Raw genomic sequence first — 26183 nt, 5'->3', positions numbered from 1 at the left:
TAATTAATGACTTTGGTCATTAAAAATCTGAAAATTGTAAAAAAAAATATTTTTTTTATAAAACGATCCAAATTTACGTTTATCTTATTCTCCATCATTTGCTGATTCCAAAAACATATAAATATGTTATATTCGGATTAAAAACAAGCTCTGAAAATTAAATATATAAAAATTATTATCAAAATTAAATTGTCCAAATCAATTTAAAAACACTTTCATCTTATTCCTTGTCGGTTCCTGATTCCAAAAACATATAGATATGATATGTTTGGATTAAAAACACGCTCAGAAAGTTAAAACAAAGAGAGGTACAGAAAAGCGTGCTATCCTTCTTAGCGCAACTACTACCCCGCTCTTCTTGTCAATTTCACTGCCTTTGCCATGAGCGGTGGACTGACGATGCTACGAGTATACGGTCTTGCTGAAAAATTACATTGCGTTCAGTTTCATTCTGTGAGTTCGACAGCTACTTGACTAAATATTGTATTTTCGCCTTACGCGACTTGTTATTTTTACAGCCCAGATTGATTTGGCACACTATGTACTACGGTAACTATGCGCGCGCGGAAATAACAGGGCACAACGAAGACAAAAACCAAAACAAAATAAATTGTTTGCAATATTTTATTTTTATTTTTTATTATTATTGAAGGGTCAGAAGAAGTTGTGGGGTCGCGTAAGGCAAAATTACTACATTTAGTCAAGCTGTCGAACTCACGGAATAAAACTGAACGCACTGCATCTTTTACCAAGACAATACAGCTTCGTCAATCCCCGCGAGCCAGAATAGCGCGGTAGCATATTGCTCTAAGCAGGAAAGCCCGCTTTTCTATATTCTTTTTAACTTTCTGAGCTTGTTTTGAATACAACATATCATATCTTTATGTTTTTGGAATCAGGAAATGATACAAAATAAGATGAAAATCATTTATGGATCGATTTCTTAAGGCAATGAGCGGCAGTAAAATTAAACTTGGAAAATACATGGAATAACCTAGTTTTCTGGGTAGTTATTGAAGAGACTTATACAAATAAATGGAAAAAATGTAAATACTAATGAATCAAAAAACAAGAAAGGTAGGTTGTTGGAACAACAACTTTCTTGTTTTTTTTATTCTGAATTTTGGAACATTGGCAGTCTCTTTGTTTTTGGATTTGTAAATACTAATGGACACAGACTGCTGTTGCTATGGAAACAGCCGCCATATTGGATTTCTAGGAAACGGTTTTACAGCAACATCATACATCAGACATGCATAATATTTGGCACAATGATACACATGGCTTGTATCTGCAATCATATAGAATGATATTTTGAATAAAGACTACATGCATTAATTTTTGTAATAAGGATTAATGAATTTCTAACTGCATATTCATTAATCTTTATTTCAAAAATTAATTTAAATTCAACTAGTTTTTTTGTCAAAATATCGTTCTACATGATTGTAGATAAAAGTCCTGTGTATCTGTGTGCCAAATATTAAGTATTTCTGATGTATGATGTTGCTGTAAAACCGTTTCCTAGAAATTCGATATGGCGCTGTGTATGCCAGTTTCCATAGCAACGGCAATCTATGTCCTTTAGTTTTTGCCATTTTTTCATTTCTTTATATTAGTCACTTCAATAACTACCCAGAAAACTAAGTTACTCCATGTATTTTCCATGTTTCATTTTGGTCATTCTAGTGCCGCTCATTGCCTTAAATTTCAATCGTAGTACTAATTAATCTATTTTCGTTAACTGTGATAACATTTTAAGAGTAAACAGGACATATATGTATATATTTTTAGATTTAGAATTTGATGAAGAATACCATGCAATCAATTTTAAATCTTTTTACGAAAAATCTATTTTAATGACAACTTTAATGAACAAATTCATTAATTCACTTTTAAGCCTCCATGCTGAAATGCAATACCAAAGTCCGGGCTTCGTCGAAGATTACTTGATCATAATGTCAACCAATTTGGTTGAAAAATGAGAGCGTGACGTTGGCGCCTCAACTTTCACAAAAAGACGGATATGACGTCATCAAAGACATTTATCCAAAAAAAGGAAAAAAAACGTGCGGGGATATCATACTCAGGAACTCTCATGTAAAGTTTCAAAAAGATTGGTCCACTAGTTTTCTCTGAATCGCTGTACACACACACACACACACATGCATACATACACCATGACCCTCATCTCGATTCCCCCTCTATGTTAAAACATTTAGTCAAAACTTGACTAAATGTAAAAAGGGTCAGCTGGGGAATCAGAAAGATTGAACTTTTTCTTTCTAGGCCTATAGTAATCTAATGGAAGTCAGTGACTGAAATAGAGTATATAACTGATCCTTGATCGGTACATGTATGTGTAGGTTTAGATATGTTGCGTGCATGCGTGTGTGTGCATATATGGTTTATGAAAGAACTCGATCCTCTTGAATCACTTAAATGCAATCTCACACGCCTTCAACCATGCATGTTGTGTTTGTGCATTCACATACATACACACACACACACATACCCAAACACATAATCTCTCTCTCTCTCTGTCTTATACACCCCACCCTCTCTCTCTCTCTCTTTATTTCCCTCTCTCTCTTTCTTTCCAAGATAAACCTCATGTTCATTTTTTTTATTTTATTTATTTTAATAGCTCATATAAAATGTGAAGCTGTTTCTTTATTGCATCAAATAAGTAAACTGCAAACAAACACAAATTTGGTTTAACATCAGGCACTGAAAATCCATGACACAAAACAAAATCTGTAACACATCGTGATAACCTGGTAATAAAATACAACAAGGATACTGATTGTTTTATCCACACCCGTGTAAGAGTAAGAACACCCTGTGACTCTCTGTCTGCGTAGTCTTTTGATATTTCACTCAAAGTCTCACTTTGGAATCATAATCTGATTATTACATTTGTACAATTTAGAATTTACAAAGAAAATAATGTCAACAGTTTTAAAATACCCATGACAATAAAGTGACTGATCAAAAAGCTATAACAAAGAAACAGCTCATTTCTTACTAAGCAAATTGATCACCAGGCTTCAAAATGTTCAAGTCGGCTTCAATATCTTTCAAAATATTATATATCTCTGGCAATAATATTCACACACACCCACACCCTGACACACACACATGATCAGATATCCCCATGTCAACAGCTATAAGGACTTACCGGTACTTGATATTTTTGTTGGGAAAAAATAGTACACTGATACAACACTAAATAAGCCATGTACTATTCTCCATGTTTGTCACAGTCAAGCTAATTTGTAATTAAAATTCGGTATCTTAATTTTGATACAAATCCTGTCAAATATAATCAAATCCAGAAGTACTGACTTGCCGATAATATCTTTTTGGTGTATTTTCACATAAAATCAATAAAATACAGGACAATGAATATCACAAGGTCACTGCTAGGGCTTCATGAGTGCTTCCTTTAAATGTATTGCCATCTCACAATTTTAATCACCTGACAACTTGAGCAATAAAACCTGATCTGTTCCTGCATTTCAAAATAATAAAGATATTGGAATATCATTTTTACTGCTGTCTTTTCTCGTTATGTTTTCCTGTCCTTAAGTTAAAAAATACAAATAATGATATAAATAAATTAATAACCTTTTTACAACAAACAAAAGCTCAAGAACGTTAACCCCTCTTAGTAAATATAATGTGTAGAAAAGTGTCTTGCATAAATGTATGTTTTTTAAAGCACTTGTTTTCTTTTCAGACATATCTCCCATTCTGAGCAGGAACAACAATGAGGGCCCCAAAGGGTTTAAAATCGTGATCGTGATTGGCGTTTTTTGACCTTTCTGTGACCGTGATTGCCGAAATTTCCATTTCTGTGATCGTGATGGGACTTTGCCCGTGATCCGTGATGACAAAAAAATCAAGTCTCGTGATCGTGATCGTCATTTGTTTTCGTGATCGTGATGGGCATTATTGCAAAGCATTTTATTTTCAACGTACATTTTTCACAGCTGTATCACTCTATGATCCTCTATTCGTCAAGGGGTCAATCCCGATTGAAGGGAAGCAACAACACATTCAGAAATATGATTTTGACAGCGATTGCTTCCGTTTAAGAGAGCCAATCACACACAAAAAAAGAGATCCAATCAGAAGGCAAATTGCAAAAGTCTGCCAAACTTCAATGGAAGGGCTTCGTGCAAAAGTTTTGAGTGCATTCAGTCAAATTCGAATTCGAAGATCAAAAATGGCGTGCAGCGGTAATGTCATCGAACTTCTGTTATATTTTGTGGATTCAAGCCAGACCAAAGCAGGCGGCGAGAATGCCTTCCGAAGACGAAATATCAAGGTATGTTGATCTATGTTGCTCTATGACTGTTCTGAATGTAGGCAAAGATCTTGACATTTGTTCAAGATCTTTGAGTTTGAGTGAGATCATTGACATTGTCGACATTGCCACGTCCGGCTGTCACTCGCTCAGTGTGACCTCGACTGGCTCGAGATCGAGTATGCGTGTAGCCAAAACCGAAACTAGAAATGTGTTTTTCATCCCAGCAACGTGGACACGCTTGGCATAGATTCTAATTGTCGCTTCTTTGCATTAAACTTGGATCTATTTTAGCGCCTGTACACTTTAATATCAACAATGGGTTAAATTCAGAAACAATGGCGGGGAGACGTGCCAGTTTGGGTCACTTGATCCTCATGTCAAAGACGATCAAAGTCATGTTCGTTGGGGATTTTGTCAGGCATGCTACTTTTCCGGTAATTGCGGTCTCAATGAAGCCAGCGCACAGTAGTGTTGTTTTCACCAGTTTGGAGGTGTGTTGAATGGTGGTGGGGGGAGGCTAAAATGGGATTTTTAACAAGATCACAATACTATTACAGCCCTGAAAATGATGCCCAGAATGCACCAGATTGCACAGATTTTAACTGGTTTTTGAAAAAAATTCCGGGGGGGCATGCCCCCGGACCCCCCTAGTTGGCTCGCCTGCTTCGCAGGCTCAGGCTTGTGGCTTCGCCACTGGCACTGCGCGCTTTTTTCAGGTAAACCAATTTTTGGCCTGTAGCATTCCTGTTTGTTTTTCAAGGCCATGAAACCAGGCGATGGTGTACCTCAAATTGTATGGCAAAGTTGAAAATAAAGAACCCATCACACATACATGGACTTTAATTTCAATCCACCCAATAGTTTTTGAGAAAATGGGTTTACAAGATTTAGCTCTGGAAATGTGAAATTGTGCAAGTATATATTCATGTGTGTGAGTGAGGATGTGGGAGTTGAATGTGCATGAGTGGAGAGAGAGAGAGAGAGAGAGAGAGAGAGAGAGAGAGAGAGAGAGAGAGAGAGAGAGAGAAAAAAAACCCAATGAAAACAACATTCTTGTTACTGATTACAAATCATGATATGTATTTCTATGTGTGTATGAAAGAGAATTAAAAAAATAATAATAAAAAAGTGCAACAGTTCTCACTCTGTGTTGATAAACAATAGATCCAGAGGAGCGAATTACTGTGTGGTTGTGTTTACTTTGACACGTGCTTTCCGTACATGCAACTTTTACCGTGACCGTGATTTGCCACTGGTGTTCGTGATCGTGAAAACAAAAAGCAAGGTAACTGTGATCGTGAAAGCTAAAATTTCCCTTCCCGTGATCGTGATGATACCCCCCCTTTGGGGCCCTCAACAATACCCGCTCAAAAACAAATCTCAATCCACAACTGTGAGTATGTTATTCAAAGGCAGAGACATAAGTAAAAACAAAAAACTAAAACTAAATATATCGTTTCAATACTCTGATAAATGATGTAAACTTTTACACTGCAATACAGGTTCTAATGCTTAAACATAGCCAGCATTGTCTGATCAAACGCAAAATTAAAAAAAAACCAGACAATTTCAGCCTGCACCAAAAACAAAACAGAGAATAAAATTAACAGCAGCAAAAATATGAACAGCAACAAAAATCATCACCAAAACCTCAAGACTTATTTCAAACGCCACTTATAAAAGGTTGACAGCTGCTTGATATATGCATCCGTGACCTTGAACAAATCATCAGCAGTTTCTTTACATAAACACACACACACACACATACATGTAAACACACACACACATGCACACGTGTAAACACACACACTCACATACATGTGTATATAAACACACACACACACACAAGCAAATCTTGGAGGGTCAGGTCTTCTTAACTGGCTGCAAAACAGGAACTTGTCCTGAAAAACACTAGTTATGCTGTAAGGACATTTTTTTTAATTTAACACTGTGCATAATAATATTAATAACATAATGGAAAATATTTAGTCATTGGGAGCAAAGAAGATATCTCTCCAATGTAAATGATTATTGACAGCTTTGAATGCAACACAATGGTACCTAGAATGTGAGGCTCCTTTGGTGACAGGACACCTCTCTATAAGGTACACCTCGTGATGTCCCTTTGCCTCATAACTTGACCACACTTCCCCTGTCAAGTACATGTAACAACACTAGCAAAGTAACACACCTCCATCTTGTACTACGGTTTTCCATTCAACAAAGGAACCAGTGTAGCAGGAATGTATAATTTTATGTGATTTTCATAAATTGCAATGCAACAACCCACACCCCCTCCCCCACCTCGATAGTAAGTCCAATTCCATTGTAGGCAAAAACAGGAGTTAAACTGAGAAACATTTTCAAACAAACTTAAAACTGCACAAGAATACTGTAAGTCACATCATTTACTTTACTTTCTTTACTTTATTTGGTGTTTAACGTCGTTTTCAACCACGAAGGTTATATCGCGACGGGGAAAGGGGGGAGATGGGATAGAGCCACTTGTCAATTGTTTCTTGTTCACAAAAGCACTAATCAAAAATTTGCTCCAGGGGCTTGCAACGTAGTACAATATATTACCTTACTGGGAGAATGCAAGTTTCCAGTACAAAGGACTTAACATTTCTTACATACTGCTTGACTAAAATCTTTACAAAAATTGACTATATTCTATACAAGAAACACTTGACAAGGGTAAAAGGAGAAACAGAATCCGTTAGTGGCCTCTTACGACATGCTGGGGAGCATCGGGTAAATTCTTCCCCCTAACCCGCGGGGGGGGAGTCACATCATTACCTGATGGGAGATACTGATCTTTCTTGAAAGAAGGAGAGTCAGCACAGTATCTCCTGGACAGAAACAAGAATGCTCTTCCAGTGCACATAATACTATTGAATGTATACTATGTTTCTGTAATATTATCTACAAAAATAGTTACTTGAAAAACATGGAAAGGACATATGCTTTCTTTCATTTATGGATCAGTTTCCAAACTCGAACCTTACTTCCTTTTGAAGCAGTTTAAGCTTCAAAAGCAGTCAGATAATAATACAATTCAAAATAATCACATTACAAGCAATAACAGGTAACAATAATGTATTGTCTGTTAAAATGTTCAGACTAAAATGGAATACTTCCTCCTCCCTCACCTGTACCAACCCAAAGAACAAAGACACATGTCAACAAACTTTGTGCAATGAACATTATACAATCAATATATTTCCATAAGAATCAAAAGCAGTATTACATATATCACACAGTTTCTGCAAAGTTCAGACAAAACTGGACACACACATTATTCTCCAGCACCAGACAATTACAATTAATGCTCTTGATTATGCTCATCCTACAATTGCCAGTCAAGCAGTATATAAGCAAACAATTACGTGTATTATTTAGATTATGCAAAAATATATGAGTATTAAATTGTAGTAAAACAATTTCCAGATATAATATATGCACATATTGTATATGACAATATAAGATGTTTGATGGGTTGTTGACAGACCAGCTTTTTTGTCGGTCCGAGGGGGAGCATAATCGTCTTGTTTCATATTTATTGACCAATGCATAAATCCTCCTCAAAACTCTACCTCAAATGCACTCAGCCCTTGATATGCAACCACCTCTCAATAACAACCACCTGCTCATAATGATGATCGACCCCAAAGGATCCCCGAAGTTTTCTTTCTGATAATTCACCTTTCAATCGCAACCACTTGTCTGTAACGATCCACTTTTGGTCAGTCCCATGGGAGGTTGTCAAGGACAGGTTCCCCTGTAATACGCACTCAGCGGCAACATGATCAGAATTACCTGTTTCTGTCCCCCAAGCTGGCTGAATACCAAAAGATCAAGACAGTTACTCCCCTAAAGAATTAGAAGAGTTAAAGATAAACCAAATGGCAAATCAAACCTGAATTTCAAAAACTTACAGTACACTGTATGTTTGAACTGAAGTTCTCAAGATTCTTGTCAAGTTCTAGCAGGGGGTAGGTTTGGGAATAACAGTATTTTGGGAAAAACAGTATTTCAAAACTAAAAAAAAAATACAATGCCAGTAACATCACTGATGATTCATTGATTGCTAAACAGTGATTTCTTTACAAAAAATTCAAGATGGCACCATTCCAACACCATGACCTTTTAACACATTTGCAGCCTAATAAACATGCAGTCAAATTTTGTTTTAAATCTGCAATGAGAAATTGGCATTAGCCAGTTTATAAAAAAAGAAGCCCACATGTCATTTTAGGTTCAATTCACCTCTAAAGTAACAGTCTTTCTGGGGGAAACATTGATTTGGAACATCATCTCATAAAATTAATAATTCATTAAAACAAATATTCCAACTCTACACAGGCAGGATGTTGATTTTTCATATGTCCAAGTAAAGGGATGGTCTTATTACATGTAAAAGCCTGAGCAGATCTAAGATAGTGAGCAGATCTGTTTTTGAGGGAAGGATTGTGCCTTTAAAATTAAGAAATCCAGCACAGTTTGTCATACTTTTAAATCAGGCCACTGATGTCATGATTTACATGCACTATCAGGCATGGGAATTGAAACAAGTAAAAAAGGCTGAACATTTGTAAGTAATGGCAAAGTCGACGGTGCAAAGCGCCTAGCCCTGCTAGGGGAGTTCGGGGGCATGCCCCCCCCCGGAATTTTTTTCTCCAAAGAACCCAAATGGTGCAATTTGGTGTCATCTAAGCTCCAAGTTTGCCATTAACCTTCGCCGGCACTCGTTATCGACTACACACGGACGCATTCGTGGGGCCGTGCAGACCCATGCTTCTCGAAGAAGGAAAAATTTGCATATCCTTCCGTGGCACTCGTGGGGCCGTGCAGACCCATGCTTCTCAAAGAAAGAAAAATATGCATATCCTTCCGTGGCACTCGTGGGTCCGTGCGGACCCAGAAGGGTGTTTGATTGCAAATATCTCTTAAACGAGTTGGAATTTTTTAATGAGCTTTTAGAAATGCCTCAGACACCTAAAAAGCTATCATCTCCTAAAAGCTCATTAAATTTCAGTGATAATTAATTAATTAATTAATGGTCAAATTTAGACTACACACGGTATTTGGTAAAATATTATGGGTCTGCATGGCCCCACGAGTGCCACGGAAGGGTTTGCACAATTGTCCTTCTTTGAGAAGTATGGGTCCGCATGGACCCACGAGTGCCTCGGAAGGGTATACATGCTTTTCCTTCTTTGAGAAGTATGGGTCCGCACGTCCCCACGAATGCTTCCGTGTGTAGTCTAAATTTGACCATTAATTAATTAATTAATTATCACTGAAATTTAATGAGCTTTTAGGAGATGATAGCTTTTTAGGTGTCTGAGGCATTTCTAAAAGCTCATTAAAAAATTCCAACTCGTTTAAGAGATATTTGCAATCAAACACCCTTCTGGGTCCGCACGGACCCACGAGTGCCTCGGAAGGGTATACACGCTTTTCCTTCTTTGAGAAGTATGGGTCCGCACGTCCCCACGAATGCTTCCGTGTGTAGTCTAAATTTGACCATTAATTAATTAATTAATTATCACTGAAATTTAATGAGCTTTTAGGAGATGATAGCTTGTTAGGTGTCTGAGGCATTTCTAAAAGCTCATTAAAAAATTCCAACTCGTTTAAAAGATATTTGCAATCAAACACCCTTCTGGGTCCGCACGGACCCACGAGTGCCGGCGAAGGTTAAATCAGTTTTTAGAACCATTTTTGCCTCCCCCATTTATTTTTTCGGCGGACACGTTTGCTTTTCCGGCAGAACAAAAAAAAAATTTCGGCGGAAATTTGGCTTTTGGCAGACAATTCCCATGCCTGACTATACAGGCAGACCGGTAGCAAAATAAAAAGTCCACCTTAACAACAAATTCTCCAATGTGAATATAACAGTACTGTAAGTCTATACATATACCTGTAATTTTCAGTTCAGTTCCCATTGAAGGCATTGGAATGTCCACCACTGTAAACGTGCTTTTATATCAAGTGGTCAGTATCTTTCAATGTTTAAATTACAGCAAGTCAACAATAACAAGGGTGTAACAAGGGGGTTCCCTTTTCAAGGTGTCAAATCGACCACTATCCATATGGTTTTACTTCAGGCAGTTGGTTCAGCCAATTATTACCAGACCTAGGAACCCTTGTCTTACTCTTGGAGTACATGTATTCTCAAACAAACTTGGTGTATTTTCAGAAAAATGAGCGTACTCCACACAGCATTTGAACATCAATGATTCAAACATGCTTCAAGTGGTTGACCTCAAGCAGTTGGTTCAGCTGCAGCCACATTGGTCAGATCCTCTGCCCGTTTCCCGCCTGGCCCGCTGGCTGCAGCCTCTCCTGGAGAGTCAGCATACATGCCTTGCGAACGGAGACGACGATTGCGGATAAAGCGAGCAATGCCCAGTCCCACTTGCGCCACCCAGGCAAAGAACATCACCCAGCAGGCTCCCTAAGACAATGTCAGGTAAAAATATGACTCAAAAACCTTTGATTTATAAGAATTAAGATGGGTTGAGAGACAATGTGTCCATTTCAATAATGCTAAAAAACATATTTGTGACGGTCCACCACGAAACCAGTCTTAAGTCGCAGCAGACGAAAGCGAGCTAGTTCGAGGAAAAGGCACTGAGGGTCTATCTGGGTGAAATTCACTTTTTTGCAGAAACGTGTTCTGTAGACCCCAAATTACATGACAACCAAACAAATATGCCAAAATCAATCGCTAAATAGTTAAATTATTGGATTTAAATGCAATACATTCATCAAAAAAGTCCAGCATGACATCAAAATGCCTCACTTTGACCGATAATTTGCTTAGTGTATCCCTGACAGGGCCCCAACAAGTTTGGTACCGTCGGAAAGCTTATTGCATCAGCTTTCGCGCCCTGCTGCGCAGTGGTTCAAAATACCCGTCCACTTCCTCCAAATAAGGAAACCGGCACGTAAACAAATTTTAAGATTGAACCAATCAGCTTTGTCTGCCTTCCAAAAAGGACTAGCAACGGCCTCCTCATTGGTCAAATCAGTCCAGGGGGAAGTAACACAGTATGATTTCCGTTCGCTGAATGAAACCAAAACAATGACTGACGTACGCCGATTGACAGCGCTTCTCAACTGCGATTCGCTTGAAAATAACCACGAACTCCAAGATTTGTTGTTGGATTTCTTTGCCGAAGACGTTGCTGGATTCAGTGACTCCGATTCTCATGCCGAAATATGTGACGCTTGCTGAATATGCGGACGAAGAGGAGACAGACCGTCCGCTTTTCAGTGTCAAAAACACCGTTGGCGTTTCTAATGGCACTGCATCAACTGCAAGAACACACGTAGTTGAGGCGAGTTGTAGAGGAGATCTATGTGATGGAGGTGCATGCTGCAGTTCGTTAATTGCAACAGGGCTGTGATGTGCTCGAGAGAACTCGCCTTCGTTGCTGCAAAGCCAATGGAACTGGCTGCAAACAGATTAAAGTTCCCGACGCTGCACCCAGAAATACTCGTCGTGGATGTATCACCCAGTTTGATCCGGAGGAAATTGTAGCTCTACAGCTATCAGTGCAAGACATGTGACATGTATAAAGGTGAGGTTGGAGGTGGTGTCAACATTGATGTGCAAGAGCTTTTGTGGTGAACAGACTGTCACAGTGGAGGAGTTCCTGTGTTTGGGATCTACATTCTGATCTGTAGCCTACGTATTCCTATTCGATGCCAACAAAGTGATTGATACAAGTAAGTTGATTTTGCTCAAGTGTTTGTCAAACTAATGGACAAAAACGTAGGTGAGATGCATGTAACCTCTTTATTCCTGATAATGACAGTGAAAATGTTTGCTGATGTGTATGACCTGTATTTGACCGTTTTCCTCCACATGTATGATGTAAACAAAGCCTTCAAAAATGGTGATAATTGTTCTTTTAACCCTTCGTTTTGCATTTAAATGATGCATGAAAGATCAAAGTACACTTGTGCAACATTTGGAAGGGTGAGGTTAATTTTCAACCCCCGTTGCTAAGGAAAATGTTAAGCTGGTGCCTTCCAAAACTTTCAAGCCCGATTTCTCAAAATGGCCGCCGGTCAACTTCTTTCATAAAAATGGCCGTAATATCGTTATTTATTGACCTAGAGCTTTAATTTTTTTTTCTAAACATCCAGGAAAGACTAACAATTTCAAAATAATAACTAACTCAAATCATCCAAATTTCGACTTAACACTATTGTGACTAGCACTGCCACGGCGTTAACGTCCTGCCTGCCCAAGCTTGCCACCAAGAAACTTCCCAAAAAACAGTAACTGTAAAGAAATCTGTCTAGCAAGCTTGAATTAAGTCCAATCACCACCAAATTTTGTGTACTAATTAAAAAAATGGATGCCAGAGACACCAGTGTATGTTGGTATGTCCTCTTCGCTAATGAGCCCAAAAGGATTCGGAGGCTCGAGCCAGCCATTGTTGTAGTCAGTGCTGCCACGCCCCCTAGCACCTATACGATTCCGAGATGTGCGTCTCGCAGAACCACCCCTTCCACGTAAAGTTTGCCGACTCGTAATAGATCTAACAACAACAGGCCGAGGCACTGGCACTGTTTCTTCCTCACTTTCACTGCTTGTTTCTTCAGGCGAAAACGATATGTCCGAATCATGCTCTACATGATCATCAAGGTCCAACATCCGGAGAATCTCCTCCCGAGACAAGGCTCGCCTTCGATTCATTTTTTCTCCTCGAAAAAACCACACAAATCAGGCCAGTTTACACATGGCGGAAGGGCACGCTAAGTGTATCAAGGGAAACAACTCAATTTACTGCAAGCTTCAAAAACCGGGAAGCAATCACGAGTCGTGTACCTTGTATGTCTAATACTAAAATAGTCGCTTCCCGTCCGTGGGCGTTGCAGCGCTATTACTAATATAGTCGCATCCCGTCACGAAAGTGTTAAGACTGATTTTGTGATGGACTGTCACATTTCATCTTGAAAAAAACCATATTTCAAAATTCTATCATTATTGTTCTTTATGAGCGGCACTAGTGCCATTAATGAGCGGCACTAGAATGACCAAAATGAAACATGGAAAATACATGGAGTAACTTAGTTTTCTGGGTAGTTATTGAAGTGACTTATATAAAGAAATGAAAAAATTGTGAAAACTAAAGGACATAGATTGCCGTTGCTATGGAAACTGGCATACACAGCGCCATATTGGATTTCTAGGAAACGGTTTTACAGCAACATCATACATCAGAAATGCTTAATATTTGGCACAAAGATACACACGACTTTTATCTACAAGTACATTCATATAGAACGATATTTTGACAAACAAGAAGAGCAAACGCTCGATCGAGTCACTTTCGCAGTTCTGAATATTATATGAGGCATCAGATGGACAGGAAGAAATTGCTATTCACAACACAATACAGATGTAAATAATTTGATGTAAAGAATAATCCTATAAAGTTTGAATCAAATCCGATGGATAGTTTCAGAGATATGATATTTCAATTTTTTTCCTTCAAGACATACCTGTGACCTTGAAAAAGGTCAAAGGTCACCAAAGCAGACGTCAAAGTGTAGAGGTCACTGGGAGTCACGTTCACATAAAATTTGAGCCCGGTCACTTTTATAGTTTCCGAGAAAAGCCCAACGTTAAGTTGTGTGTTGCCGAACAGAAAAGGCTAGTTATCTCCCTTGTTTTTCTGATAACGTTCGTAAAAGGCTACAGATGTAAATACTTTGATGTAAAGAATAATCCTACAAAGTTTCAATCACATCCGATGAACTTTGTCAAAGATATAAAATGTCTAATTTTTCCTTTGACGCTGACCTGTGACCTTGAAAAAGGTCAAAGGTCAACGAAACCATCGTTAAAGTGTAGAGGTCATTGGAGGTCACGACTAAACAAAATATGAGCCCGATCGCTTTGATAGTTTCCGAGAAAAGTCCAACGTTAAGGTGGTGTCTACGGACGGCCGGCCGGACAGACTAACACTGACCGATTACATAGAGTCACTTTTTCTCAAGTGACTCAAAAACTACAGCTGAATTTAAATTAATTTTTGAAATAAAGATTAATGAATATGCAGTTAGAAATTCATTAATCCTTATTACAAAAATTAATTTAAATTCAACTGTAGTCTTTAGTCAAAATATCGTTCTATATGATTGCAGATACAAGTCAGGTGTATCCTTGTGCCAAATATTATGCATGTCTGATGTTGCTGTAAAACAGTTTCCTAGAAATCCAATATGGCGGCTGTTTCCATTATAGCTACAGTGTCTGTGTCCATTAGTATTTAAATTTTTTCCATATATTTGTATAAGTCTCTTCAATAACTACCCAGAAAACTAGGTTATTCCATGTATTCTCCAAGTTTCATTTTACTGCCGGTTCACTGCCTTTTAACTCTTACCAGTTCACGGTATTTCATGCTGAAAACAATGAAATAAGGGTATGGCCAAAAAATCTTAGAGTTTTATGGTCATTTCTTCAGGTAATTATCACATGTTGCATATCAAATTGAAGCTCTTGAAATGTTCTTGCTAACAGTAATAAGGAATTAAAAGAAAAAACAGAATGGAACGAAGTTTTGGTGGATGAAAGCAACCCGTTTTGAAACAATCGTCATGAATAACTTTTTTTCCAGTTTCATTTTTTTAACAATCTGTTGATACTGTTTTGATAATTATTACATTATTCACAAAAAATCCGAATTTCATTTTGTTTCCTGATACAAATGATTTGTCCAGCTGATCTTGAATAACCATGCCAATTAATACGTCAAAAAGTAAGACTTCTGAGCTGAAAGAGTAATAGTTTGGTTTGAAAAATCTCTAAATACACCTAATTACAAACAAAAAAATAACTTTCGTGATAGAACATGTACTGTTCTTGCAACTAAAGTAAAAAAGAGAGTCAGGTTTGCCGATATAATTTTTGTGTGCATTTTAGTATCTGAAACTCTCCTTTAGCAAATTGGATTTTAGGGGGTGCCTTTGGTCTCTGGTCCACTGATTTAACGCTACATCATGAAAAATACAGCTGTTTGTTGCATACGGTAGGGAATGCCTTTCTAACACTACATTTTATTGAAGTGCAAACAGCCTTTTTGCACAGATCTATACCCAAACGCATATGCCTAGTTGTTATTTTCAGAAATGAACCCTACTATAACAACGATCTGCTGATAACGATGTTGGTGTCACGCCAGTACAAGTTTGAACTGTTTCCATTTGAGGGAACACATGCACTCACCACAAGACTGAAGTCTCACTTGTTACGGTTTAGATCTAAAGGTGATCTAACACTTATACTGCTTGTAAATTAGGTGCTGCAGGGGTTGGCCCTAGATCTAAATTCACATAGCTTCCAGATCTGAAAAGAGCACAGAGCAAACACCAAATGAGTGTTTATGTTCTGACAAATTCTGTATAAAGTTAAGACAGCAATGCTGAATGCTTACAGTATCATTTGTTTTGATACTCGGTACCTCTGGATTGTGTGCACCTACAGACTCAAGCACAGACTGTGACACAGTGATTCCACAAAAGCCGCCATCATGATGTAAACAAGCATCCTGAACCCAGGTCAAAAATGAGTTACTTCCCTTCGGGTCTCATTCTATCCCTGACAGGATGCCTTGGTTTTCCTTCTTTGGAGAGGAAATCGATTTTTTACATATTTAGATCTTTTCATAATGTGTTATGGATATAATCAGATTCGCGATTGTTGATAACGATTTTTCATGGTGTTGTGTAATTTTTAAATTACAAAGGAATTGATATGTAAGACAGTTTCAAGCGAGCTATTTTTTGCGGCTGTATTTACTGTGCAAACAACTCTAAATATGGCAAAAGTGTCACGTGATAATCAACCGTTTGGTTTCGGCGCTCGCTGGAGCAGACGATTTTTTCTGTAACCAGTTGACAGTGATGCAACCATATATTACGGTCTCCTTCCGGCAGCAGTCCCAAAATTTCGACTTGTTTTGACCTTAGAACGATGTCTTTATCATAACTGTGAAGAACAGAACGGAGATCACTGTCGAAGTCGGCCAATCTGCAATCATTTTCGTCTCGCGAACACTGCTCGCGAACAACATATGGGAGATAACTCTGTATTCTTGTTTTGATAGATTTGCGTGGGAATTTAGCGTCCGGTCAGAGAGACAACTGGCGATAGCCGTGGAGCGATGATTATCAGAATGGTAAACAAGTGCATGCTCGACTGTGACAAACAACAATTTAGTGAAAATGACAACTTAAAACCATGATGAATAATAAAGTATTTTATCGCTATGATTAAAAAAGTTTCAATTCTCTTTTAATTAAAGGCTGAAATAGTCCTATTTAATTAGTTTAATTACTTCCAGGGCTTTTCCCATCGTTGCGGGGATGTATAAATTAAGCTTCCTGCAAAGTTTTAGGTTTGAAGTCCTTACCAATTACGAGAAATAATTAATTCTTTATTGCATTGTTTAGCAACAGTTCTCCAGGACTTGGGCTATTTTTAGACCGTTGACGTCACTTAGTGACGTTTCGTAAACCAAAGATGGCGTTTGAGACTGTTCTGTTTACTTTCGACACTATCAACGCCACTTTGCAATACTGAAATAATTTTTTCTGTGTTCGAAAGCTACAGCCAATCGTTATTATATCCCCTTAGGTACAGTTTTATAACATTATTGGCACATGTAAACAATATGAATTAATTAATGAACGCTACGAGTATGGCAGCCTTTAAAACAAACCAAACGATCACTGCTGGAGTCAAAAGAATCGGGAGCGAGTGCTGCCAATCTAAAAATAGAAACGATAACACTTGCTGTCTCGAAGCAGTGACTATTTGCTGCCAATTTTCTTGGTGGCTCAAGTTTTCAGTGCTAATATGTGCTCAAAACTAGAAACAGTATCACCATCTGAGTACAACTAATCAACCTCAGGCTCAGATGAACTCGCTGGGCTGAAATATCAGCTTGCAAAAATACCTGACTGTCAATGCTAAAGTTTGCTACAATGGCGAACAGAGCACAGGCGCACCAAAAATACATCAGGAAAACCATGGTCATAGCAAGCAAAGTATTGATCTTTTTAAAATTCTGTCAACATGCAATGATAATTTAATCAATAAGCTGTTTGTGTTTTTATTTTGAGTGCATAAAAGGGCTTGTCCTTAAAATTAAGTAAATGGGAATTTCCGTAGCGAGTCATCCGAAGATATCTTTGGATAGTCAAGGCAGTGAACTGTTAAGAGTTAGGATGGATGGTTCCTGAAGACTTTTTGACCCAAAAGTCGCCCCCAAAAATGGATCAATTTTTGCCCATAAATCATGCAAATAACAAAACAAATTAACATAAAAAAAGAAATCTGAGTTTTTTCTTAAACACAGATCTTGAGAAAAAAGAACTGAAAAGCTTGTAAAGAAACTTATCTTAAATTTACCGCCACCTATGCGCAATACCTAGATATACATATTTGAAATTGAGCATTGAGCTACAGAGTTCATTTGGGAAATGGAATAGACACACACGAGGAAGATCTTAGAATTAGTGTTTGAGCGTTCTATTTTTTAAATATGATTGCTGTGTTCTTGGTAGTCGTTTCAGACCGTGATATTCTCCAGCAAACAACATATTTGTTTCTGTTATGCAAAGCGTTTTAGCCCTGGCACCGAATTTGCATGGGTAAGCTAGACTGTAGGTTTGACCTCAATCCAACGGTCTTAATTTGCTTTGAGAAATGGGTATCTATGTTAACTAAATAAAATATGATAATGGACGGAAGTCCGGACTCCTAACACAGGAGAGCTGGGCGAAGCAAACCACTTGCTGAGTAAAATTCATTTAATTATTTAGCATACTTTCGGAGCAGTTTTGAGAAAATCATTGCAGGAGTTTCTAAATTACAGTACAGCGAATGTCCCTTAAACTTTGTAAGGTCCAAATCGTCAGAAAACTGTCCAAAATATCGCCTTAGGTGTACTATCTTTAAGAATACTTCCGTGTTTTAAAATTTAACAAATTAAAAAAACCTGCTTGAAACAACAAATTAGTACACACAAAACTTATTCAAGCCTAATAGTAATAGATACACATTCTCCTGAACAATTCACTAGACCTACCTCAGATGCACGAACATACTCGTAGAAAGTGCTTGCATCAACTTTTTTTGAAGGATTGTTGAAATTCCAGTTCGTTTTCTCTGCATCTTTACATCTGCAACATAGAAAGGATCACAAATACATTACATAGATAAAAAAAATATAATAAAAACAACACCAAAGAGATATGTTGTGCATCAACCTTAAGCCGTCATACAAAACGAGTTAGGTACCCCGTCACATGAGGCGATTTGATCATAGTCACTTGCAAGTGATTCTCTTGTAGGTACGAGCGATAGAACTTGCTCTATTCTCTACAAGTCAATTGCAGGTGAGGACCAATCAGAACGCGCCGTTGCGGCCTTCATGCCGTGACATAAATAAATGGCGGACAGCAGCGAACAGCGTCTCTTCAAATATTTAAACTTTTCGGAAGAACAGTTTCTTACTCAGATACAAAGGAGAAGATTTGAGCATGCATGTACAACGGTCGGGAAGCATCAGATGCAACTGTCTGTTTTATTACTTTCTCGCAAAGGCCAAATTCTTAAAGGTATTTTTAGAAAGGGTGAGTGCAGTGCATTTGCCGTGTGACAGGTTGCAGCATGGCTCATGAGGAACAAATTGTACGATTGAATCATGGCAGTGTGAGGGCCCCATTAAAAGGGTCTTCAAGGCGCGATCTTTTTTTTAATTTCTGTCTTCACATTATTATGACGTCATTTGTTCTAATTCCATTTACAGAAACGGCATTTGTTCATTGAGAATCCTTTTTTGTGTACGTTTTTTCCTGTCTTTTCCTTTTTTTTTCCTTATTTTTTTTTTCATAGGGCGTTTTGCTGTTGTTTTTAGGTTTTTTTTCATTTGTTTGTTTGTTTTCTTTTGTGGTCTTCTCCAATCTTGCTCATGAAAACATTTACTATAACAGTTGTAAGTTACTGAATCAATACAATACCTGCGTGAATAACCAGCGTTTTTGGTATAGCTGTCACAGAAGGTCTTAAAACCCACACTGATCATGCAGGCAGCAATGAAAAAAGTCACTGTGATGAAAGTGTTCACGAGGGTAAACGGCACAACCCACATCTGTGCCCTGCAAGCAAGCATAACATTGTACAATTTACTTCGAACATGCAAATGTAAAAACAATTCTGTAACTGAAACAAAGTCCCGATAGTTTCATTAATTTTAAAGATAGTATACCTAAGGCGCCATTTTGGAAAGTTTTCTGACGATTTGAACCTTAAAAAGTTCAAGGGACTTTTGCTGTACTGTAATTTAGAAACACCTGCAATGATTTGCTCAAAATTAAAACACTTCGCATAACAGAAACACACACAATGTCCGTTGGAGAATATCTCGGACTGCAATAACTATCAAACACAGCAATCAGATTTGAAAAATAGAACGCTCGACAAACACTGATTCTAAGACCTTCCCTGCGTGTGTTGTCATCTATTCAACTCCCAAAACAATCTCTGTAGCTCTCGGCTCAATTTCAAATCTGTATCACTAGCATGAAATACTCTGGGTCGAAAGGTAGGACGAAAATTATGACTGGTGCAAAGAATGTTACAGTGAGAATTACAGTCTGGGATTACTACTCAAAACACAGCTGTTTTCAATATGAGTAATTCAGAGCTCAAAAGTTTATTTGCAGGTATTCCTGCTGTTATTTTAAAACTCAAGGTCTTGAAAAGGAGGAAGTCTTAAATTGGGAGATCGTAAAAGGTGAAGTTCTTGTAATAACGGTCTCAAAATTCAAAGCTTCATAACTCATTACCAGCTACTTGAAGGTACATGAAAAACCAACAAGCCAACTGTCCAATTCTTCTCTTGGAATTGTGCTACACCAATGTATACACACACGCGCGCATGCAGGCACATACACCATAATCCTCGTACCTACTTTTGATTGCCAGTCTACCGGAGGTCTTAACAAGTCGCGTAAGGCGAAATTACTACATTTAGTCAAGCTGTGAAACTCACAGAATGAAACTGAACGTAGTCCGCCGCTAGTGCAAAAGGCAGTGAAAGTGACGAGCCTGTTTGGCGCGGTAGCGGTTGCGCTGTGCTTCATAGCATGCACGCTTTACTGTACCTCTCTTCGTTTTAACTTTCTGAGCATGTTTTTAATCCAAACATATCATATCTATATGTTTTTGGAATCAGGAACCGACAAGGAATAAGATGAAATAGTTTTTAAAACGATTTCGGAAATTTAATTTTGATCATAATTTTTATACTGTATTTTTAATTTTCAGAGCTTGTTTTTAATCCAATTATAACATATTTATACATGTATGTTTTTGGAATCAGAAAATGATGAAGAATAAGATGAACGTAAATTTGGATCGTTTTATAAAAAAAATATTTTTTTTACAATTTTCAGATTTTGAATGACCAAAGTCATTAATTAATTTTTAAGCCACCAAACTGAAATGCAATACAGTCCGGCCTTCGTTGAAGATTGCTTGGCCAAAATTTCAATCAATTTGATTGAAAAATGAGGGTGTGACAGTGCCGCCTCAACTTTTACAAAAAGCCGGATATGACGTCATCAAAGACATTTATCCAAAAAAAGAAAAAAACGCCCGGGGATATCATTCCCAGGAACTCTCATGTCAAATTTCATAAAGATCGGTCCAGTAGTTTAGTCTGAATCGCTCTACACACACACAGACAGACAGACAGACAGACAGACGGTGAGACAGACAGACAGACACACACACACACACACATACACCACGACCCTCGTCTCGATTCCCCCTCTATGCTAAAACATTTAGTCAAAACTTGACTAAATGTAAAAAGGGGGTTCTACTGCACATGAAACACATTGGCATCCACATCATACAGACAGTTGTATGTTCTGGTGTTTAAAAGGCACAGTCACCCTCCCGTAAACCATCACAGATACTGTCAGGCTTTTACACACACCCTTTCATTTAAACACTCACCGCTTGAGAACATCCTAGGTGCCCTCCGTAAAGAGCGAGCTCGCAGTTCAATATTTAATAAAACAACTCGTGTAAATCTGGTACGACACAGCAAGCCATATAGTATTCTCTACATATCCATGATCATAAGATGAAAGAATATGAGAATGATTACAGTGGAACCCCCCTTCTTAGACCTAACAAAAATCTGAGAAAATTATGCCTCAAAAAGTAAGGAATTTTAAAATGGAGGTAAATTTGCACACATGAACAGAACATCTGAAAAGCAAGCTCTTAATGAAAAGGGGGGAAGTCTGAAACCAGTTGGGGGGGGGGGGGGGGGGGGCGGTCTTATTAAGCAGGGTTCCACTAAGCCAGAGTTTAACTTACCCAATGTTAGGATCCTTTCTTGTGACAGCGTAGGTGTAGTAAGCAGCCATTCCAAAGGCATACATGATTCCAGCAAATACTGACAGGTATATTGCAACGTTGCAGGGAGCACGAGTCTGATTTGCCAGATCATAGGTAAAAAATGATGCATTTTTCCACTCTACTTCTAAATACAAAATGCAGCCCTTCATGTTCATCTGAAATTAAATAAAAACAAGTCGCGTAAGGCGAAAATACAACATTTAGTCAAGTAGCTGTCGAACTCACAGAATGAAACTGAACGCAATGCCATTTTTCAGCAAGACCGTATACTCGTAGCATCGTCAGTCCACCGCTCATGGCAAAGGCAGTGAAATTGACAAGAAGAGCGGGGTAGTAGTTGCGCTAAGAAGGATAGCACGCTTTTCTGTACCTCTCTTTGTTTTAACTTTCTGAGCGTGTTTTTAATCCAAACATATCATATCTATATGTTTTTGGAATCAGGAACCGACAAGGAATAAGATGAACGTGTTTTTAAATTGATTTCGACAATTTAATTTTGATAATAAATTTTATATATTTAATTTTCAGAGCTTGTTTTTAATCCAAATATAACATATTTATATGTTTTTGGAATCAGAAAATGATGGAGAATAAGATGAACGTAAATTTGGATCGTTTTATAAATTTTTATTTTTTTTTACAATTTTCAGATTTTTAATGACCAAAGTCATTAATTAATTTTTAAGCCACCAAGCTGAAATGCAATAACGAAGTCCGGGCTTCGTCGAAGATTACTTGACCAAAATTTCAACCAATTTGGTTGAAAAATGAGGGCGTGACAGTGCCACCTCAACTTTCACGAAAAGCCGGATATGACGTCATCAAAGACATTTATCAAAAAAATGAAAAAAACGTTCGCGGATATCAATCCCAGGAACTCTCATGTAAAATTTCATAAAGATCGGTCCAGTAGTTTGGTCTGAATCGCTCTACACACACACACAGACAGACAGACAGACAGACAGACACACACACCACGACCCTCGTCTCGATTCCCCCCTCTACGTTAAAATATTTAGTCAAAACTTGACTAAATATAAAAAATAAGAGTAGCAGCTATATTATATATATATATAAGATATCAGAAGTTGTAAAAGAAACAATAGAGAGTCAGCAGAGACTTTCTTCTGAGATTTGTTAAAACTATATATATATATCCAGTGACCTCCCTTCTTTGTCTCTGAGACTCTGTAAATCTACTATAGGTATAGTTTTTGTATTTTAAGAATATTATTGTTACATAATATGATGTATCAATAGGAAGGTTTCCGCCAGTTATCTCTCTGAGGTTTCGGGTGCTTAGAGAGTACCGTGCCCCTTGCGGGGGCATAAAACATCGAGGTCACAAGCAGGGTCAAGGGGAAGGTCGGCTGGGCGGCCAGGAGTATGACGGCTTACTAGTGCCAAAACCTGGTGTTACCCATTATCACGTGATAATTACTAATTAACGCTGTCAGTTACTGTTTTCATCTGTTAGTGTTACTGTTAGTTACTAATTTTCACGGGAAAATTACTAATTGTTAGTTTTGGCACTAGCAATCTGTCAGGAAGTGAGCCAAAACTAAAAATTAGTAATTAACAGGTGAAAGTTAGTAATTTTTCCAGGAAAACTTAGTAATTTTCCCGGGAAAATTAGTAATTAACATGTGAAAATGGTAATTATCAAGGGAAAATTACTAATTTCCCAATTTTCCCTTGATAATTACAATTATGAGGTTTTGGCACTAGTAAACCGTCATACAGGAGACTACAATAGGAAAGTTTCCGCCAGTTATCTCTCTTTGAGGTTTTGGGTGCTTAGAGAGTACCGTGCCCCTTGCAGGGGCATAAAACATCGAGGTCACAAGCAGGGTCAAGGGGAAGGTCGCTGGGCGGACAGGAGACTGCACTCTTATAACACATAAAATAGTGGATAAATAAGGGTGCAACAAATACATCATTGCTAGCTCTACTTTCTGTCGTCCTTGACATTCCAAAATGCACATGTACCTGTCGATTGGATGTGCAAGGGATTACCACGGTTTTGAGAACTTGCACGAGAGTCGTTCAGTGCTATAGCTGAGTTTTAGTCTCGACTTACCGAGACTGTCATCACAGCGTCATAGATTTCATGACTTCTGTCGTCCATCGCGTCATATTCTGGGGACGTAATCTGTTTCCTTCTATTCGTTGTTCTATTTCTCTCTTGTGATCAACATGACAAGCCGTGTGAGTGTGTGCGCTCGTTGGTGCCGGCTCTCTCAACTAAAACAGAAGTTAAACTAGCAATCGTTAAAAACCCAGTCCGTCCGACCAGCACTGCTACTATTTTCTATTTTAAAGTTACAGGCGTGCTCTTTTCGGTACACACGCTCTTATCGGTATCATCGACTAGGACAGTCCTCTGGACAGGCTGTTTAATGCATTTTGCGAGTATTTCTAGCTCTTCTGCTAGCAGTAGCAGTTGGCCCTATAGACGATCAAGGTGTCCCAAGATCTCAGTAGATGCGTTTGGAACCACTAGGTGTTCAATCAAATCAGTGTAAGACTAAGTAAGAGGCTTTCAACTGACGGACACAGTGACGCCGCCATTATGTACCAACTTGGCATAGGTCAACAGGCGTGCCTTTCGAATAAGGTATGTGCAGAGGTTAAGCCTTCAGTGCCTCATCTGAACCGACAACTGAAGCTTAATGTTTCTATCGCACTTTGTCTTTTAGGTCTTCAGGGGATATACACTAATACAGGTTACAACACTCGTGATTTTTTATATGGCTTGTATTTCAGTCAAGACCCAGCAGGAATATCAAAGGGACTCACTCGCCAAAGGCTCGCGTGTCTCTTGATATTCATCCGCTGGGTCTTGACTGAAATACAAGCCATATATATAAAAAAAACACTCGTGTTGTAACCTCTATATTTAGTTGAGTTCAGTGTTACCTGCCATGTATGTGTTTACTTCAATTTCAAATGAATGGGCACAAAATAATACCTTCTGTTGTTACTTTAATTGTCTGTAAGGCAAAGAAAAAATGCTTGTTTAAAATGAAAAGGCCAACATTTTGTGTGGGATTTTTTATATTTTAATTTAAAAAAAAGTTATACCCACAGGCGCCTGTGGCTTTTTATTGGCCCTTCTGGGAGAAGAGTAGCTTTCCTTGTACAGTCTGCTAATAGTTTTGTCTTTTTTTTGTTAAGGGTAATTCACTATTTGTTTTTAGGCATGATCTTGACCAAAACATACAAGCTGTGAAAGGCCACCTGCAATTTACTTATTTAGGGACACTTTTGGTTGGCCACAATGTGTCCTTTTATTGCAGGTACCACGTACTGTATCATGAAAAGTTAAAGTTACCTGAGAAAGTCTTTGAAACAATAAGGGGATAACCTCACATTGAAGTGTACGTACCATACTGCAGGTATCTAGCCATTATATATATGTGCCCATCAACAGTACATGCATGTTCTTCTTATTATATATACTACTACTACTACCAAGCATGCACTATAGTCTTCCTTGTTTACTTTGTGCATCTCATTTTGAATAAGACTATCAAACCCTATAAGTGTATCCAACAATTCATACTACAGATCTGGTTTACTAGCTATGAGCAGAGAGGCATCCAATGAGCAGACACACTGCATGCATCAGTTATTTCTAATCTTAGTCTTACCGTTGTGACGCCAAGTGGAATGGAAACCACAAGTCCGCAAGCCACTGAAAACAAATAAAGCAACGCCTGTGCAAGCACGTGAAAGTCTATCAGGATTGCCATTGCCTCTTTGTATTGCTTTTTCCGATCGTATTAGCAACAGCGACTAGGGATGTCGCAAGTTTCGAGTTCCGGGTACTTCACTAACTCCCGCACTTCAGGAACGCCCGTTCTCAAGGGAGACCACGCTGATAATCAATATTTGCTACATGACACTCTTGAATAGCTTCCCCTTACCTTGCGATTGGAAGACTACTTGCCCAGATAGCATGCTAACGTTAGCGGTAAACGTTAAATTAACCAGAGACATGTATGTCTCTGAATTAACGTATTAACGTTACATAAACGTAAATTTGCTCATCTGGTTAACGTTAATGTAACGTTAGTTTTACCAAAAAATAACGTTAAATTAACGTTAATTTTAAGTTAACCGCTAACATAAAAAAAACTGAAATTAAACCAAAACCAAACCATAATAATAACGTTCTCGTACACTGCATTTTCTTTCGCCGAAATATTTTTTCTCCCCCACCAACACGTTTCACTCATTTTTGTACCAGAAACAATTCTTATGCAAAACCATCCTCTGACTACGGGCATGGGTTAGGTATGTAAACAGTGTTTAAAATGCGTCAATTTCTGGCGACGTTTCATACATTGCAGTAGCCAATAATGGCTGTCGTCGCAATGGGCGAGAGAGCGC

The 26183-nt window shown here is 38.2% G+C and overlaps 1 protein-coding gene across 2 annotated transcripts in view; it reads right to left on the bottom strand.

Annotated features, from left to right (window-relative positions):
* Positions 1–25651, bottom strand: part of LOC138952025 (transmembrane protein 179-like) — a 180955-nt gene extending 155304 nt beyond the window's left edge. Inside the window, exons 1-5 of one of the 2 annotated variants that reach the window (XR_011451284.1) lie at positions 25442–25651; positions 21747–21943; positions 19373–19510; positions 18439–18532; positions 10192–10778 (exon numbers count right to left, since the gene is read on the bottom strand). Coding sequence is in view for 1 of the 2 variants with exons in the window: in XM_070323600.1 (XP_070179701.1) it covers positions 10587–10778; positions 18439–18532; positions 19373–19510; positions 21747–21943; positions 25442–25543 (723 nt within the window). In the remaining variant the exon portion in view is untranslated. Of the gene's footprint in view, positions 1–2578; positions 10779–18438; positions 18533–19372; positions 19511–21746; positions 21944–25441 lie in introns of those variants that run through there. The other variant, XM_070323600.1, reaches the window with a different exon arrangement.
* Positions 25652–26183: the final 532 nt, after the last annotated feature.

This window comes from Littorina saxatilis, linkage group LG17 (assembly GCF_037325665.1).
Source record: "Littorina saxatilis isolate snail1 linkage group LG17, US_GU_Lsax_2.0, whole genome shotgun sequence".
NCBI classification, from domain to species: Eukaryota; Metazoa; Mollusca; class Gastropoda; order Littorinimorpha; family Littorinidae; genus Littorina; species Littorina saxatilis.
The sequence above is the reverse complement of the archived record's forward strand: the minus strand, read 5'-3'. Positions and strand labels throughout refer to the sequence as shown.